The sequence below is a fragment of the Schistocerca gregaria genome, chromosome 4 (assembly GCF_023897955.1).
Source record: "Schistocerca gregaria isolate iqSchGreg1 chromosome 4, iqSchGreg1.2, whole genome shotgun sequence".
In the NCBI taxonomy this organism is placed as follows: domain Eukaryota; kingdom Metazoa; phylum Arthropoda; class Insecta; order Orthoptera; family Acrididae; genus Schistocerca; species Schistocerca gregaria.
In genome coordinates this window covers 121,717,180-121,736,741 of record NC_064923.1, presented here as the reverse complement: position 1 = coordinate 121,736,741, position 19,562 = coordinate 121,717,180, and the positions used below count along the sequence as shown (strand labels likewise).

At 38.9% G+C, this 19,562-nt stretch overlaps 1 protein-coding gene across 1 annotated transcript in view; it reads left to right on the top strand.

Moving 5' to 3' along the window:
* LOC126266594 (integrator complex subunit 7) overlaps positions 1-19,562 on the top strand; it is a 156,878-nt gene that overhangs the window by 52,804 nt on the left and 84,512 nt on the right. The window contains 4 exon segments of the mRNA XM_049970909.1: positions 1,124-1,240; positions 9,089-9,326; positions 14,774-14,873; positions 19,138-19,334. Coding sequence (XP_049826866.1) covers positions 1,124-1,240; positions 9,089-9,326; positions 14,774-14,873; positions 19,138-19,334 — 652 coding nt within the window.

Below are 19,562 nucleotides of genomic sequence, written 5' to 3'. Positions count from 1 at the left end.
TTCCACATCCTCCTTATTCACCTGATCTTGTACCCTCCGATTTTCATCTTTTCCATTCTCTATCAACAAAACCATATAATTTCTACAGTCATGGAAATGCAAAGTTATTCCAATGTTGGCAGAGCATTGTAAATAGTGAAGGAAAATATGTTACTGATGACTAACGTCGCTATTATGTGTAAGTCTCTATTATGTGTTTATTAAACTGATGGAAAAATCCTATGTGCTTGCATACCAACGCAATACTTCAGGTCATGGCTGATAGTGATCGATGGAAATCTGAAGCCATAATGGCATAACACTGATATCCTGCGTCTTCATGTGTTACCTCTCACTTTTTTCTGCAAGGCAACACTCATCCATACATGGCACATGTCTCTGTGAACTGTCTATGTCATGTTGAGGTACTGACATAGTCAGCAAGATCCTGAAATCTGTCCCTGATAGAACATGTGTGACACCAGCTTGGATGTAAACTCTGTCCCAGTGCCAGTATCGAGGATATCAAAGACCAGTTACAACAGCTGTGGACCAGCTTGCCTCAGGAGAGGATGCAACAGCTTTATGAATCCCTACACAACAGAATCAGGTGTGCATCCAGGCCAGAGGAAGTGTAACAACAGACTTAAGAGTGATCTCATACTGTCAAGTTGTTTGTAAACTTGACTGCATTTTGTAATTATTGAAATAACAGCACATCCCTCTCAACCTGTGAAGTTTCATTTTGTTTTCTCATCCCTTTCTGGCAGCTTCACATTTTTTGTCAGGCAGTGAATATAAGAATTGGGCACATCTCTCAGATTGTTCATTTCCATGTGCTGGTCCTCTACTGCAAAGTACATGAAACACTGAGCGATTGTTGAGGTTCTAAATTGATATGACTATATTTCTCATTGTTTGTAAACATTATTTATTCCTAGCTAAAAATCATCAATAGAGGTGAGGAAGATGTGTAGAAGAAGGTTGTCGTTTTTTTGTGTAAGATAAAAATCTAGAAAACTTATTGTATTACTTGATAGGAGATCAGTGAGTATGGTTGGCATATATATGTTTAACTTTTTGTGTAACAGCAATCACTTCTCATCCCAGTCAAGCAAAATTGTGCATAATTTTTATGTTCTAGGTTCGACAGCTGTGTACTGAGCTACTCCCTAGTTACCCGGCACAGGAGTTTGTGTCAGTAACATTGAAGACACTTACTCAGCTTGCAGCAGCAACTCTGGTTGACATACCGAGTCAGGTCAGTCAGATTATTTGGTAGCACAAGAAACTAGAAGGTGCAGCTGTTATGAACAGGTTTCTTTTCTTTCTTTGTCCATTGATATTAAGATAACCAAAAACAGAACTTGATTTGGATAGGGACATAGTAGGAAACTGACTGTGGCTTTGTTGGAGAAAGTGTTCATGCTTTTAATGTACGTGATGGAAAGCAAATGGGGCTCCACATAAACCATTCATGCAGTCTTGAGTTCTTAGCTGTATTTTATAATACGGGGTATGCCCACAGCCGGCTGGTGTGGCCGAGCAGTTCAAGGAACTTCAGTGTGGAACCGCCCGACCACTACAGTCGCAGGTTTGAATCCTGCTTCAAGCATAGATGTGTGTGATGTCCTTAGGTTAGTTAGGTTTAAGTAGTTCTAAGTTCTAGAGGACTGATGACCTCAGATGTTAAGTCCCATAGTGCTCAGAGCCATTTGAAGCCATTTGGTATGTCCACAAACTAAGTTCCATTTGGTTAAATAAAACAAATGTGTACAGATACAGAAAAAAATATTTATTGTACAAAACTCTTTTCTACATAGCTTCTGAAATTTTGTAGGTACTTGTCACAGTGTGGCACAAGTTTTTGCATGCTTTCTTCATAGAAGGTTGCTGCCTAAGCAATCAACAATGTGGTAAAGTGTTCTTTCAGCTCGTGATCATCGTTGAAGTGTTGACCATAAAGAACAGATTTTAGGTGTAAGAAGAGATGAAAGTCGTTATGAGCAAGGTCCAGGCTGTATGGAGGATGATCAAATGTGTCCCAGTGAAATTCCTGTAAGAGTTGTTTGGTCACATTCACCGTGTGAGGTCAGGCATTATTGTGGAAAAAAAACACCTTTTGTCAGTAATCCATGGCACTTGTTCTGTATTGCGCAGCACAATTTCTTAATGGTCTCTCAGTAACCATGTGCATTGATTTTTTGGCCTCGTGGAAAGAAATCTATCGGCAAAATGCCTTTTCTGTCCCAAAAAACGGGGCACATGACTTTTTGAGGTGTCAAGATTTGCTGAGGCTTAACCTTTGTTAGGGATGAATTGTGCCTCCATTACATTGATTGCCGTTTTGTTTTAGGGGTGTCGTATGATACCCAGCTTTCATCCCCTGTGACTATCCGAGAAAGAAAACCATTACCTTCTTCATTATACCAAGTCAAAAACTGAAGTGCACTGCGCATCTGTTGTTTTCTGTGTTGTTCAGTAAGAATTTTGAGTACCCAATGTGAGCAAAGTTTTCAAAATTTCATGAATTAGTGATCATGAGATTTATGGAACTTCCATAACAAGGGAACTAAGTGTAAACTTACGGTTGTGCTTAATCTTCTCTTCAGTTGTGTGAACCAGTTCATCAGTAACCACAGACGGGCATCCACTTCGTTCTTCATCGTGCACTTGACCATGTCCTTCATTGAACAGTCTGACCCCTCTCCTAACCATTGAATCACTCATAGCACTTTGTTCATAAACCTCGTAGATTTACCGATGAATTTCCTTTGGTTTAACTTTCTTTGCATTTAGAAAATGAATCACAGATCTGATTTCACACGTAGCGGCATTTCCATTATAAAGAAGCACTACAAAGCACATATTGGCAGCAGTGATCTGGAAATGTCGCACATGTCTTCTCCTTGAATTAGAGTAACTGCCGCGCAACCTCGGAACTGCGATTGTAGTGCTGCTGCCAATAGAAGTAGAAGCAGAACTTACTTTGTGGACGACCCTCATATTATGCATCTAGCAACTAACAGCCAAATCCAAAAGCATTAACTAACATTAAGAGCTTCTTAAGAGTGTAGTTTTCCTGCTCAGTAACAAAAAAAAAAAAATACTTACTTACAGAGATCATAATATTTCAAGATGTGCTTAATTTAATGACAGTGGTGAATTCAGAACAAAAATACTTACAGAGATATTAATATTTTAATATCTGCTTATTGTAATTGACATTGGTGAATTTGGCTGTGAACTAAGTAAAGTTGGCCACTTACCTCATGAGCAGAGGGTTAAGTATTATAGTCACTGTGGTGTTGGAGGATATGAAGGGGTAATGTTTTCTTATTTGTTTTCCAGTACACATAACTCATGGTCATGTGTGACTGGTACCCGTCAGCTGCTACGGTACAAATTTTGACATAGAAGTAACATGGATTTATAAATGCACTAAATGCACATTACAGTGACAGTCATCTTCAAATGTGATACTTATTTGTAACAATGCAGTGAATGGAGAAAACTGACATTTAGATCAGTTATCAAACTTCTGCGATGGTGTCTCATGCTCAGTAGAACATTGAAAAATAATTGTAAATACTGTTATTAATCAAAGTCATTTGTGTACATAGGAAAATCAACACTATTTCACCAGGCAACTATAGTGTCACAACTGTTAGATCGCTGATGGTGGCAGCAATGTGAAACCAGACCACAGTCAACATGAAGTGTTCTAGATGGTGCTTACATGTAGTGATCAGTACTTTGTGGCCACTAGCTAACCTTTTTTGTGTCTAACTGGGATTTGTAAGCACTTTTCAAGGTGTAGGAACAAAGACTTGTGAGGTCGAGGTATTATTTCACATTTTCCCTGGGTACTTACTATCATGTAAATGGCTTAGCACATGTAGATGTTTATTGCTACTGTAGCCTGATTAAAATTACATTATACTTGACAGTTAGTGCACATGTTGCCTGATATCTGACTGGACCAGTCATATCTTACAGTCAGTCTACTGTACAAACTCTGCATGATTGCCATCTGCCTGACATGCACTGTGCTGTTACAGTCAGTGCCCTGTGATATGTAGCAATGCAGGTCATCTCTTTCTTTGTAATCAGGTGCAAAGCAATTTTCATTGCACTGTAATGAGATTACAGTCTCATGTGATAGTCAGAGATTCTGCATGTAGAAGACACAATGAGGATTGCATGCAGTTGAGTGGAAGCAAATATGAATGATATGGCTAAGAAAGTACATCACAAAGCACATCAAGTAAAAAAAATATATTTAAATTTACTTTGCTGGTTTAGAAAATAAAAGTACAGATTCAAGAACAAACCTGTAATTGCTTTTACGTAGTCATACGTATAGGAAGGGTACAGGAAAAGAAGGGCCTTCTCACTTTTTTGTCATTTCCACTTGTAACTGTTTGAGCCATGTTGCCGTGGTAAATAAGGCCATGTCATTATTTTCCGTTGAGCTCTCTCCGTTACTGAATTTGACCATACCACCAAATTTAAATTCAGACTTTTTACTCCCACCTTTTTCTTTGTTTTTCTGCTTTTATTTAACTTAAAATTCATTAATCTGTTATGAAAAGCACTTTTGCAACTTTTTAAAATGAACTAAGACAATATTGAAATATACAGTGAAACCCTGCTTTTAAACTTTTCAAGGGACTGCAAAAGAACGGCGTAAAATGTGGGGAATAAATTTTTACGTTGTTTTTAGTGTGTGTGTGTGTGTGTGTGTGTGTGTGTGTGTGTGTGTGTGTGTGTGTGTGTGCACGCAATAGGCATCAAAGTACTGGTTAGGAACTAGTTTATTATCCAATAATGGTTACCTGAATTTTGAGCTATATATACCTGCTAACAAAACAGGAAATAGTTAACTTTCTGGGAAGTAGAAACGTTTGACTTAGTTTCGTTCATCATCGTCCATGTTTTTGGAAAGCCTGAAATTGTGTCATTCATTATTTAAATAACAAAACACTGCATCAGTTACATATTTTTTCATACTTAGTAAGACTCTCCTTCTGTGAATAAACTGCTATTGTGAAATTTACATAAGTATTTTGTGTGATGTCTGCATATATGCTTTTCTGCATCTCTTGCAATGTAGTCTTTTTGAGGTTATAAGGTACTGTGCCCCCTCCATGTGTGAAACATCACAAGAAATACTTATCTAAACATTTGCACTTGACAACGAGAATAATTTTCTCAAGACATGTTTTGCTAAGCATGAAAAAGTACTTAACTGGTTTAGTGTTTCATTATTTAAACAAGAAACATTTGAGCAACACAAAGATGTTCACTAACAGTACAAGTGGCCAGGCAACAAAAAATGTGAAATGTGCTTTTGAGTTGTCAATACAAGTGCAACAGTCACGAAGTTGCTCATGTGTTGTAGAGACTAAGAACTGTTGTGATGGTACATTATTCCCATAAATGTAGTCATTATGTTTACATGAGGCTCTCAACACTGTATTTTATAAACCGATTGCACAATACCATTTCTGGTTGCTGATGTAGACATGACAAAATTTGTTCTGGAAATTCATTTCGAGCTGCCAGTTTACCATTTCCACAACCGATTTTCACTCCCATGTAAACGGATAACCTGTTTTGATATGTGCTTGGATTGTCAGGTTACATCTTGTTCTCAAAATATTCAGTTAATATGGATGGGGTGAGTTATTGTGCATTGAAGGAGAATCAGAAATATTGGACTGGACATCAAACTGTCTACCTCTAATATTTAAGTGAAAAGAAATATCGATTGCGCTGGCTAAATGTAAACATGACAGTGAAAATCGGTTTCTTTTGAGTAGCACGTTCTTGTTTTAGGAAACTGCTTAACATTCATAAGCATTGCTTAGAGGCCAACGTCATGCCTGGATCATTTTATGCCAATTACGTCAGTTTTATCCTCCACGAACAGTGTTTCACAAAGCATAAATTGCAGGAAAATTATAGGTATGTTAACACAAAATAAGGTGTGAATTAACATTGTGGAAAGAGGAAATTTGACAGGAGTTTTAAAAAGTGTCACAGATGGCGGGAAAGTAAAAGCAAGGTTATACTATATGTGAATTGGTCTGTCCTGTAATTTTTGCACTTTCTGTTTCTTTCATTAACTTTTCTAGCTTGAAGCTTCTAATCTTAATCTTGAAGTCCCAATATCCATTATATAATTATTACTCAAAAACAGCTATCATTTTTATTAAGAACTAAATGAAACTTCCTGGCAGATTAAAACTGTGTGCTGGTCCGAGACTCAAACTTGAGTCCTTGCCTTTGGTGGGGAAGTGCTCTACCAGCTGATCTACCCATGCCTTTGGTGGGGAAGTGCGCTACCAGCTGATCTACCCAAGTACGACTCACAACCTGTCCTCACAGATTCACTTCCACCAGTACCTCATCTCCTACCTTTCAAACTTCATAGAAGCTCTCTGAAAGAAAGGGTATTGCAGAGACATAGCTTAGCCATAGCGTAGGGGTGTTTCCAGAATAAAATTGCTGGAGTGTGCACTGATAAGGAGTGCCAGTGTTGCAAGTTTCTCAGGAGAGCTTCTGTGAAATTTGGAAGGTAGGATATGAGATACTGGAGGAAGTAAAGCTGTGAAGATGGGCCATGAGTCATGCATGAGTAGATCAGTCGGTAGAGCACTTCCCCTTGAAAGGCAAAGGCCCTGAGTTTGAGTCTCAGTCCACACCGTTTTGATTGGTGAGGAAGTTCCATATCAGTGCACACACTGATGCAGAGTGAAAATGTCATTCAAGAACTAAATGATGTGCGAGGTATCTTTCCTGATTTGTTGTACAACAGCATGGCTCTTAACATTAAGACTGCTCTCACTGACAGGACCTGAGTCTAAATCCCTGTCACAAAAACTTGTTAATACTGCAGGTGGACATAGGAAGAGTACATAGGGAGAGGTCCACAAGAAAAACACCAAGAATGTAAGCAGTGAATGGAGAGTAAGTCCAGTATATTCCTAAATAAATAGGTCTGCACTTTTTTCTTAAATATTCAAACTGACACTCATGTCTGAAGTTTGTTTTGATTCAGTATTTAATTCAATGAAACCTGTAGTTAATTAATTTACATTTAAATCAGACTGTACAGATACGTCAAAAGGGAACACCCTTCTTACATTTACAATAGTTGACTCTTATTTGGATATTTGATTATTTATTTCTACTGCTCTTTCCAAGAATCAATGATATGTTGATCAACTTTCCGGCTAGTTACTTGTAATTATTTAAATTCCACTCCATGGACCTGTAAATTACATTTTAAATTGACATTGGTAATAACTAGCTTCTCTTTTAGTCCAGTGAATCTAACTCTTTTCACATCTACATTCACATTAGTAGTATCCAGTCTAGCCCTCAGTTCATCTCTTTGAGCATCTGCCTCTCTTTTAGGTCAGCAATAGCCTCTTCCATTTTACTACTTCTTGCTGGCATACATTTACAAAATACCCAGTTCAAAAGTAATCTCCTCTCACTAGCAGCAGTCAGTGTGCGTGTTGCTAAACAAATGGTTTTAACCCACATACATTTTTAACTACCTCACAGCACACACAACCATCATTAAAAAAAACCTTGTATTTAACACAGTTCACCAAAAACGTGCTTGCATAGCTTGTTGTATCACGATGCTGACTAAAACCGATTTGCTGTACTCATTGAGTTGTGTTGTTGGTAGGTGCGCAGCTGACATTGCGTCTACCCAGTGTTCTGGTGTAGCTTTGGAGTTGACGAAAAAATCATAGCCCTTTGCAGTTTTGGCTACCAGTCTTCCAAGTTGTATACTTTATAAATTCTTGTAATTGTTGTCAATTAATTTGACTAATATTTGTTGACCAATTATTTCTTCTCATATGTCTTAATTTGTAGTGCTAGTTTCCCTGGCACTTCATCATAATATTCTGTTGTTGACAATATATCCATCCTGGATTTTCCATTATTCTGTTGTTGACTTGGTTGTCAATGACAGCAGCAATAATTTCCACTAAACCTTTGGTTAAAATCATAAATTTCTTCAATAATCCATTTTTTGGATATTGCTGCTATACATAATTTAATTTACTTCCAGTAGAATTTGTTCTGGGTTCTTTCAGCAGGGCACCACAATGTGATTTTAATCATAATCATTTTTCCAACTAACAGCCTTCTCTTTTGAATATTTTAAATACATACTTTGAGCCCAGTATGTGTTTCCAACACTTGAACTCTTCTCAAAAGCAACTCTTGGTTCACTTAGATTTGGTTATCAGCTTTTAATGCTGAGGCAGTGTGGAATGTGACATCTGGCTGTCATGAATGGTGGAGTGGTGCAGTTTTATGAGTAGCCCATACTAGATGGGGTAAATGCTAATGAAAGGAGGAAGCACAAACAGCAGTCACAAGGTTCAAAGTAATGAAGTGAAGTGTCCTGGAATAGTCTTCATGAAGCTTTGACCAGTTTGTGGTAATTACTTAGTGACAGCACTCACTGCAACGAACTAGGAGTAATTTAGATGTAACACTGCTGCTGGTATGATAGACATATGCTATACATGTAATTGCATGGAAAAGAAGGGATAAGGGCATCCCGCCATGTTTTACCTCACAGATATCGACAACACTTCCATCCTCTTGAGGACACTGTGCATTTCAGCCAACATAATGGCACTTCATATGATAATAATGTCATAGAACGATAGAGTTATAACTATTGATCTTATGTAAATACTGACATTATATTTTTACTTTATTCCACAAAGTAACTATTATTTTGGATATCTCCATCTGCTCCAACTGCTGCCAAAGTGTCTTCTCCGTTTTCAGCTTCTTAAACCAATCACCAAAAATAAAAATGTTCATATGTGGTAAGGAGGTAAAGGATGCTATGCAAAACTGGCTTCCTCACCAACCCAGGAGTTTTTCATTTCCTTTGAAAATATTGGGAACGGGATTTGTGATTGATATCAGTGGCAGTTGTGTATTGTTTTAATGTTATATAATAACTATTGTTATAATATTCTATAACTAAAGTAATATTTTGTGTGTGTTTCTGTATTCTCCTTTTCATGTAAGCTTATCTTACACCACCACTCATTCACAGGTGACTCTGCTTCTGGAGTACCTGCGCGAGGATCCACGCTGGGCAGTGAAGGCACAGGTAGTGCGCGATCTTCGTGCTCTGGCTCAGGTTGGCGCACACTTGTGGCCTGCAGGTGCCGTGGAAGCTCTGCTGGAGGTGGCAGATACGACACCTTATGAGCTACTGCTTTCTCGCATCCTTGACATTCTGCTGGTGCTTGCTCAGTCAGCTGCCACTTGCCAAGCACAGTTGGGATCAGGTTATTACTTCATGAAAAACTCCATAAACTGTGCTGTTCCTATGTTCAAAACTTATCAGTTTCAGCCACCTAATAACACCATACAATTTTGTCTCCAACAATTGGTCATGTTTTTTGTAGTAGGCCTACAGCCCCAAAGTAATCAAATTGTCAGGTGATCTTTCACTCAAGGGTAGTAATCTGTAACATGTTTGCTAACTTGGAACACTTTTTTATGAATTTTATTGGTTCTGTCAGTTAGGGCATGTCTGTATGTGAATTGTTCTGGATGCTAAAATTACACTGAGAGACTTATGAAAACATTTAAATATATTACACTTAATTACTGCATTGTCTCAATAGATTGTTAAAAGCTTACAATCAGTCAGAGTTTCTGTGCTGTCCCTATACACTGAGGTGACAAAAGTCATGGGATAGTGATATGCACATATACAGGTGGCACTGGTAACACACACACAAGGTATGAAAGGGCAGTGCATTGGTGGAGCTGTCATTTGTACATCAGGTGACTCGTGTGAAACATTTTCCAAAATGATTATGGCCGCATGATGCGAATTAATGGAGTCTGAATGTGGAATGGTATTTGGGGCTGGACGCAATATTCTGTCAAGAGTGTGCCAAGAATACCAAATTTGAGGCATTGAGTCTCACCATAGACAACACAGAGGCCAGTGGCTATCAGTTAATGACCGAGAGCAGCGGCATTTGTGTAGAATTATCAGTGCTAAGAGACATGGAATATTGTGTGAAATAACCTCATAAATCAATGTGAAACAAACGATAAACATATCCATTAGGACAGTGTGGCGAAATTTGGAATTTATGGATTGTAGTAGCTGATGACCAATGCAGATACCTTTGCTAACGGCACGACATCATGTGCAACACCTCTCCAGAGCTTGTGACCGTACCTGGTGGGCCCTTGATGACTGAAAAACCATGGTGTGACCATAGGAGTCTGGATTTCAGTTGATAATAGCTGATGGTAGGGTTTGAGTGTGGCATAGACCACACAAAGTGAGAGACCTCATTTGTCAACAAGCCACTTTGCAAGCTGGTGGTTTTCAGTCACTCATAGACTTGATGTTCCCAAACAATGATGGAACTTTTATGGGTGACAATGCACCTTGTCAGCAAGCCACTGTTGTTCATGATTGGTTTGTAGAACATTCTGGACAGTTCGACCAAATGATTTGGACTCCCAGATTGTCTGACATGAATCCCATTGAACATTTATGGGACATAATCGAGAGGTCAGTTTGTGCACAAAATCCTGCACTGTCAACACTTTGATCATTATGGACAGCTATAGAGGCAGCATGGCTCAATGTTTCTGCGGGCGATGTCCTGTGACTTGTTGAGTCCATGCCACAGTCGAGTTGGTGCACTACGTCAGACAGTAGGAAATTAGACATGGTATTAGGATGTATCCCATGACTTTTGCAACTCAGTGTATTTCTGAAGATTGTATGGTAAAGCAACAGTGCTTCAACATACAAAATTATTTTTCCTTTGTGTTTACCATTATCATGTTGTATGGGATTGAGTTTTACCCTTGGTTGATCTTTGGCCTTGTTGGTGTTGTTTTTGTTGTGGTCTTCAGTCCTGAGACTGGTTTGAGGCAGCTCTCCATGCTACTCTATCCTGTGCAAGCTGCTTCATCTCCCAGTACCTAGTGCAGCCTACATCCTTCTGAATCTGCTTAGTGTATTCATCTCTTGGTCTCCCTCTACGATTTTTACCCTCCACGCTGCCCTCCAGTACTAAATTGGTGATCCCTTGATGCCTCAGAACATGTCCTACCAACCGATCCTTTCTTCTAGTCAAGTTGTGCCACAAACTTCTCTTCTCCCCAATCCGATTCAATACTTCCTCATTAGTTATGTGATCTACCCATCTAATCTTCAGCATTCTTCTGTAGCACAACATTACGAAAGCTTCTATTCTCTTCTTGTCTAGACTATTTATATACAAATACTTTCAGAAACGACTTCCTGACACTTCAATCTAGACTTCCTGACACTTCAATCTAGACTTCCTGACACTTCAATCTAGACTTCCTGACACTTCAATCTAGACTTGATGTTAATAAATGTCTCTTGTTCAGAAATGCTTTCCTTGCCATTGCTAGTCTACATTTTATATCCTCTCTACTTCAACCATCATCAGTTATTTTTCTCCCCAAATAGCAAAACTCATTTACTACTTTAAGTGTCTCATTTCCTAATCTAATTCCCTCAGCATCACCCGACTTAATTCGACTGCATTCCATTATCCTTGTTTTGCTTTTGTTGATGTTCATATTACATCCTCCTTTCAAGACACTGTCCATTCCGTACAACCGCTCTTCCAAGTCCTTTGCTGTACCTGACAGAATTACAATGTCATCGGCGAACCTCAAAGTTTTTATTTCTTCTCCATGGGTTTTAATACCTACTCCAAACTTTTCTTTTATTTCCTTTACTGCTTGCTCAATATACAGATTGAATAACATCGGGGATAGACTACAGCCCTGTCTCACTCCCTTCCCAACCACTGTTTCCCTTTCATGTCCCTCGACTCTTATAACTGCCATCTGGTTTCTGTACAAATTGTAAATAGCCTATCGCTCCCTGTATTTTACCCCTGCCACCTTCAGAATTTGAAAGAGAGTATTCCAGTCAACATTTTCAAAAGCTTTCTCTAAGTCTACAGATGCTAGAATCGTGGGTTTGCCTTTTCTTAATCTTTCTTCTAAGATAAGTAGTAGGGTCAGTATTGCCTCACATGTTCCAACAGTTCTAAGGAATCCAAACTGATCTTCCCCGAGGTCAGCTTCTATCAGTTTTTCCATTCGTCTGTAAAGAATTCGCGTTAGTATTTTGCAGCTGTGACTTATTAAACTGATAGTTTGGTAAATTTCACATCTGTCAACACCTGCTTTCTTTGGGATTGGAATTATTATATTTTTCTTAAAGTCTGAGTGTATTTCACTTGTTCTAATGGAATGTTGTCTACTCCGGGGGCCTTGTTTAGACTCAGGACTTTCAGTGCTGGAGCAGATTCGTTTGCCACGAAGGCCTAGGCTCCAGGCCTGCTCCAGTCCTGAATCCCTCGACCATTACACCAACAACCTGAAAACAGCTTTCGCATCCCTCAACTACCCTCCCGACCTGGTACAGAAGCAGATAACCAGAGCCACTTCCTCATCCCCTCAAACCCACAACCTCTCACAGAAGAACCCCAAAAGTGCCCCACTTGTGACATGATACTTCCCGCGACTGGATCAGACTCTGAATGTGGCTCTCCAGCAGGGATACGACTTCCTAAAAATCCTGCCCCGAAATGAGATCCATCCTTCATGAAATCCTCCCCACTCCACCAAGAGTGTCTTTCCACCGTCCACCTAACCTTCGTAACCTCTTGGTTCATCCCTATGAAATCCCCAAACCACCTTCCCTACTCTCTGGCTCCTACCCTTGCAACCGCCCCCGGTGTAAAACCTTCCTATGCACCCTCCCACCACCACCTACTCCAGTCCTGTAACCTGGAAGGTGTACACGATCAAAGGGAGAGCCACGTGTGAAAGCACCCACGTGATTTACCAACTGACCTGCCTACACTGTGACGCTTTCTATGTGGGAATGAACAGCAACAAACTGTCCATTCGCATGAATGGACACAGGCAGACAGTGTTTGTTGGTAATGAGGATCACCCTGTGGCTAAACATGCCTTGGTGCACGGCCAGCACATCTTGGCACAGTGTTACACCGTCCGAGTTATCTGGATACTTCCCACCACCACCAACCTATCCGAACTCCGGAGATGAGAACTCGCCCTTCAGTATATCCTCTCTTCTCGATATCCGCCAGGCCTCAACCTCTGCTAATTTCAAGTTGCCGCCGCTCATACCTCATCTGTCTTTCAACAACTTCTTTGCCTCTGTACTTCCGCCTCGACTGACATCTCTGCCCTTATTCTTTGCCTTTAAATATGTCTGCTTGTGTCTGTGTATGTGCGGATGGATATGTGTGTGTGTGTGCGTGCGAGTGTACACCTGTCCTTTTTTCCCCCTAAGGGAAGTCTTTCCGCTCCCGGGATTGGAATGACTCCTTACCTTCTCCCTTAAAACCCACATCCTTTCGTCTTTCCCTCTCCTTCCCTCTTTCCTGAAGAAGCAACCATCGGTTGCAAAAGCTAGTAATTCTGTGTGTGTGTTTGTGTGTTTTGTTCATTGGGCCTGTCTGCCGGCACTTTCCCGCTTGGTAAGTCTTGGAATCTTTGTTTTTAATATATTTTTCCCATGTGGAAGTTTCTTTCTATTTTATTTACATCATCATTAATTAATCCAGTTAATATGTTTTACTCACCATTGACACTTACCTTCATAAATTTATTTCACATTCAGAATCTCTGATAGCCTCACCAGATGTACTTCAGTTCTTTAAGACAATATATAAGCCACCACCATTAGGATCCAGTCCATCCATGTGGTACACACTCCAATTGTAACTTATAATTTCACTTGTATTGTGTGATTATTCTTAATAAGTAAGAATACTTCCAGAATGTTACCATAAATGTTTCTACACCTTAACTTAAACCATATTAATTTTTTTCTCTTTGGGCCCTAAAAGGATGACAGTTTCCATTCTGTACATAATTCTGCTGATCTACTTATTTCTTGAGCTATGGTCTGTAATTAGTAATTGGCCTTAGGGAAGAGAGTGTCTAACCTACAACACTCACATGTGTGCAACACACACTCTGTTACTTGAATAATTGTTCCTGTGTATAGTGCTTGCCTGATCTGTTAAGGAGAGTAACATAGTTCTCCATATGATAGTTGAAGTTGATATTCTGAATTGTATCCAAGACTCTGTTTGAAGCACACCAGACCTTAGAGAAGATGCAATATGTAGCAGGCAGCACTTAATAGCCACCAACAGATGAAGCACACAAATGAGAACCCTCACCTGGGAACCATGCTGAATACACACAAGCAGTGCAAGTACCACAAAGGACTAGGGCAGACACTGTGCGGTAACCACTGTGGTTGGACGCTGTTGGAAATTTGAAGGACAGAATTAATAGTGCTGGTGCCAGAATTGTACCTTGAGCAAGACCTTCATCCATTGTCCCTCCTGAACTGAGTTGTTATTCCTACTTGGCTAATTATGCTGTTGATCAGTTTATCAACATTTAACAAAACAAAAGCATTTGCTTTCAGCATGCATTTAACAAACATTATAAACAATTATGATGTGAACCTAACTAGTTGCGCTAACTTCAAATTCATATAAAGTTGTCACAAAAATAGTTGACTGTGTAAAACATTTTAAGTGTTTCATTAGTTGTGATCCATATTAGGAGTTCACATGTTCTTTAATTACTGCAAGACCAAGTTGTTTACTTGAATGTTTGTGATAAAATGAAAAGTCACTGAGTCAAAATCATTGATTTTCAGATTCACCTCTGATGTCGCTTTGCGAGCGTAGCAGCTATTCAGCAAATCCAACAGTAGCTGCCAAGGCTGTGCAGGTGATGACTGATGTCGTGTGTTACTGGTTCGTTTGCACTATAATTGCTTTTTTGAAAATCTACTCTTTTGTAACAGTGACATGAGGTACCATACTAGAATCCGTATATGACTTCACCAATGTAAATGTAATAGTCTCCTCTGGCAAATTAAATTTTGTATATAGAATATTTTGCTTACAAGAGCAAATCAAAAAATCATACTGTATTTCCAGCCACAGTGTTTCATGCAGTACCCAAAGATTTTTAATGGCCCTGTAATAAATCACTTGCTGAAAATGTTTTTTCTTAAGATACAGGTTTTTTGCCCCCCTGAAAGGATGTAGTGGAAACCGAGATATTTGTTGCTTACCTCATACATTGTAGACTTTCACTGAAGTTGAAAGCCTTTGGCTGGGATAATAAATGACAAAAAATGTATATGCTCTGCCATTTTCAGGATTCAGAACATATTAATGACAATTGTAATGTTGTCAGTCTGTTGCTTTTATGTGTTGTACAGTGCAGCACATTAAATAAGTTGAAAAAAAAAGGTAAAAGAAGTAAAGTAATCACCAAAAATTGTTTCGAAACATGCTTATCCACATACAACTGTGTTGGAGTTCCTTGACAGATGCACTAAGCTATTTACACATGAGGTTAAGTTTGCTGTTTTGAGGCATTTATTACCATATTTTACGGACTGTAAGAAGCTACGGACTATAAGAGGCACCTTAATTTTTAAGCAACTTTTTCAAAAGTGTCATTTTTACTATTTTTCTTATTAGGCTGCAAAGCCAGAATAAAAAAATTAAAAAAAATCTTGGCTTACAAAACCGAACTGACCTTTGAAGTTCCTCAAAATTGTCATCTGAACTTCCATCTTCTTCCTTTTCTTCTTCTTCCTCTTTGTCGACATTGTTGTCCTCTTCATATATATATAGTATTGTCTACATTGCTGCCATCAAGAGTGTTACTTATGTCGCACTTCTTGAAAAATTTAACAATAATGTCTTCTCTCACTCAAGACCACTACTGTTTCATCCACTGACACACTTGTTTGATTGTAGGTCGGTTTAAACCTACCTTTGGCGTGAATTCATGTTGTGTTTCATCCATCATCCATTTTTTCCACTTGTCTCTCATGTACACTTTAAATGGTTTAGTTATCAAGACATCAAGAGGTTGCAATTGTGAAGTAACTCCTCCCAGAATAACAGCAAGTTCCGTATTTCCCTGTCTCAATTTCCCTTTCACAGAAGTTTTCAAATGGCTACTAAACTAATCTAGCACAAGAAGAGAACTGTTCATACCACACTCTGTTAATCCATAAATCATACCAACCTCATCCATCCAAATATTGTCATGCACATGAGAAACACCACCTGGTGGTATTTCAGAAGGTTTTTGCATTGTTTTATGCTTGAAAATGATCACTGGATTAAGTTTAGGTCTGTCGGCACAACATGAAAGGACAAAGGTGGTATACATTTTTTCATGTCCACTTGTTTTTATAGTAATAGTTTTAGCACCTTCCATGGCAACAGTTCCGTCACTCGGCACATCAAATGTCACAGGAGTTCCGTCCACATGAGCTATTTGGCTTAGTTCCATAATGGTTTTCTTTCATTGTTGAATAATAACGTGTTGTTGTTGTTGCGGTCTTCAGTCCTGAGACTGGTTTGATGCAGCTCTCCATGCTAATCTATCCTGTGCAAGCTCCTTCATCTCCCAGTACCTACTGCAACCTACATCCTTCTGATTCTGCTTAGTGTATTCATCTCTTGGTCTCCCCCTACGATTTTTACTCTCCACGCTGCCCTCCAATGCTAAATTTGTGATCCCTTGATGTCTCAGGACATATCCTACCAACCGATCCCTTCTTCTAGTCAAGTTGTGCCACAAACTTCTCTTCTCCCCAATTATATTCAATACCTCCTCATTAGTTAGGTGATCTACCTACCTAATATTCAACATTCTTCTGTAGCACCACATTTCGAAAGCTTCTATTCTCTTCTTGTCCGAACTATTTATTGTCCATGTTTCACTTCCATACATGGCTACACTCCATACAAATACTTTCAGAAACAACTTCCTGACACTTAAATCTATACTCGATGTTAACAAATTTCCCTTTTTCAGAAATGCTTTCCTTGCCATTGCCAGTCTACATTTTATATCTTCTCTACTTCGACCATCATCAGTTATTTTGTTCCCCAAATAGCAAAACTCCTTTACAGTTTAAGTGTCTCATTTCCTAATCTAATTCCCTCAGCATTACCCGATTTAATTTGACTGCATTCCATTATCCTCCTTTTACTTTTGTTGATGTTCATTTTATATCCTCCTTTCAAGACACTGTCCATTCCGTTCAACTGCTCTTCCAAGTCCTTTTCTGTCTCTGACAGAATTACAATGTCATCGGTGAACCTCTAAGTTTTTATTTCTTCTCCCTGGATTTTAATACCTACTCCAAATTTTACTTTTGTTTCCTTTACTGCTTGCTCAATATACAGATTGAATAACATCGAGAGAGGCTACAACCCTGTCTCACTCCCGTCCCAACCACTGCTTCCCTTTCATGCCCCTCGACTCGTATAACTGCCATCTGGTTTCTGCACAAATTGTAAATAGCCTTTCCCTCCCTGTATTTTACCCCTGCCACCTTTAGAATTTGAAAGAGAGTATTCCAGTCAGCATTGTCAAAAGCTTTCTCTAAGTCTACAAATGCTAGAAACGTAGGTTTGTCTTTCCTTAATCTTTCTTCTAAGGTCAGTATTGCCTCACCTGTTCCAACATTTCTACGGAATCCAAACTGTTCTTCTCCGAGGTCGGCTTCTACCAGTTTTTCCATTTGTCTGTAAAGAATTGGCGTTAGTATTTTGCAGCTGTGGCTTATTAAACTGATAGTTCATCATATGAATACATTGTATTTATTTTCCATCATGGAACTAGCTTCTAACAAAAATATTGTACTGTTACCGATAGCACAAATCACTTTCAGTTCACGTTCACTGGCACCGTAGACTTCAATGACACATCATAGGCTAGACAGTATTCTAGATTTGTGATGGCGGGGTGCAAGGGAGACAGTGTTAGCAAGCTTGTGAATCCCCGCAACTCATGTTCGTTGTATCAGTGCACTGCAGTTGCCAGTTGAATCCAATGTTACCAGATAGAGATAGGTTTCCTGTGGCATTGAATATATGACCATTTTTAAGACTTGTGGTAATTTTAAATAAAACACTGTACTTTTTACATTAATTTCACGTATATAATGCACATGAATTTTGGAGGCAGATTGTTGAAGAAAAAAGTGAATCTTATAGTCCATAAATTATGGTAGCCTTGTTCATACTCGACTTCTCATCACTATCATGAATGGCTTTGCAAGTGGTATAATACTAGCTACTAGACAGAGTGGATTTACTTGTATGGTATTAGTTTATTCTTGTTCTGAAATCCAAGAAGGTACATTTCAGCCAGTGATACTGACAATAACTAGTTTTCTTCATTGTTATTAACAGTATTGAGCATGCTGTTGAATAAATAGCTTCCATGTAATTTGGCACCAACATTAAATTTCATCTTCGGCTGTTTTTTGTACTGCCAAGTGTTAATGTAGAAAATGAAAACTTATGCTCAGATACTGTCAAATGGAAGCAAAGACAGCTCTGATTTATAGCATGTCTATGTTTTTAGTATTTTATTTTTGTGAGTAGTTTACAGCTCTTTAGGTCATTTCACCCAACCTCGTATCCAAGCCTCTTGAACCGTGTATAACTCTTCCAAACTTCTTCATTGCATATCCTCCTCCATTCTGCACAGGGTCTTAATGTTTTTCTCCTGTATGAAGGTTCCTACCACAGAATTTCTTCCAGCCATTACCCATCCCTTAATCATTTCACGTGCCTAGATCATTATAAATGCCATTTTCCCACCTCTTCAGTGATGTACATGGGGTTTTTTATTCATTTCCAGATTTATTTTTTTGGGAGTTTTTGTTGCACTCCACAGCATCACAAAAACTCTGTTTGCACTGCTTGAAGTCTTCTTCCATTTTGTTTTGACTATGTTAATGAATGACAGTTGCCTGAGCTAACACAAATAATGTAAGTGTTTACTTTTGTAAATGTCTGTGGTAAACAGCAACAGTTAATATGTCACATTTCTTAACTCAGTGTCTTAAAGTCATGGAAAATAATGAGTGTTACGTTTGTAATTAGTGTTTTGAAATAAGTGTTGCCATACAGTGCACAGTCACACCAATGACCAAAAAGGAAGTATGGCATTAACAGCTATTTAATGTTTCAGTTCACGAGAAGATGTTGCCCATGATGTGTACCGTACTGTGGACACTGTCGAGCTATTGTTCCTAGTTGTTGCTCCCACTGAAGACTGCAGCAGGCAACTGTCCACGTGTCTTCGTTGCGCTGTCTGTCTTTGTCGGCACCGTTCAGATTTGGTTCCACGTTTTGTTCAGTTACTCGGTGCACAACTTGTTGCTCAAGGTAAGTAACACTTCAAATACGGATTTGAGATTAGGAATTGGTTTTGGAACAGCTTAGGCTGCAGTGTAGAATTAAGTTCAGTAGAATTTCTGCCAGATAATCTGTATTTGTTCATGTAATTCTTCCTCCTCTCCTGCTACTCTCTAAATATGTGCTGTTGAATAGTCCACCTGAAAGATTTTGGAATTTTTATGATCTAATCAGTTGTAGTGTTTCTGGAATAGATGT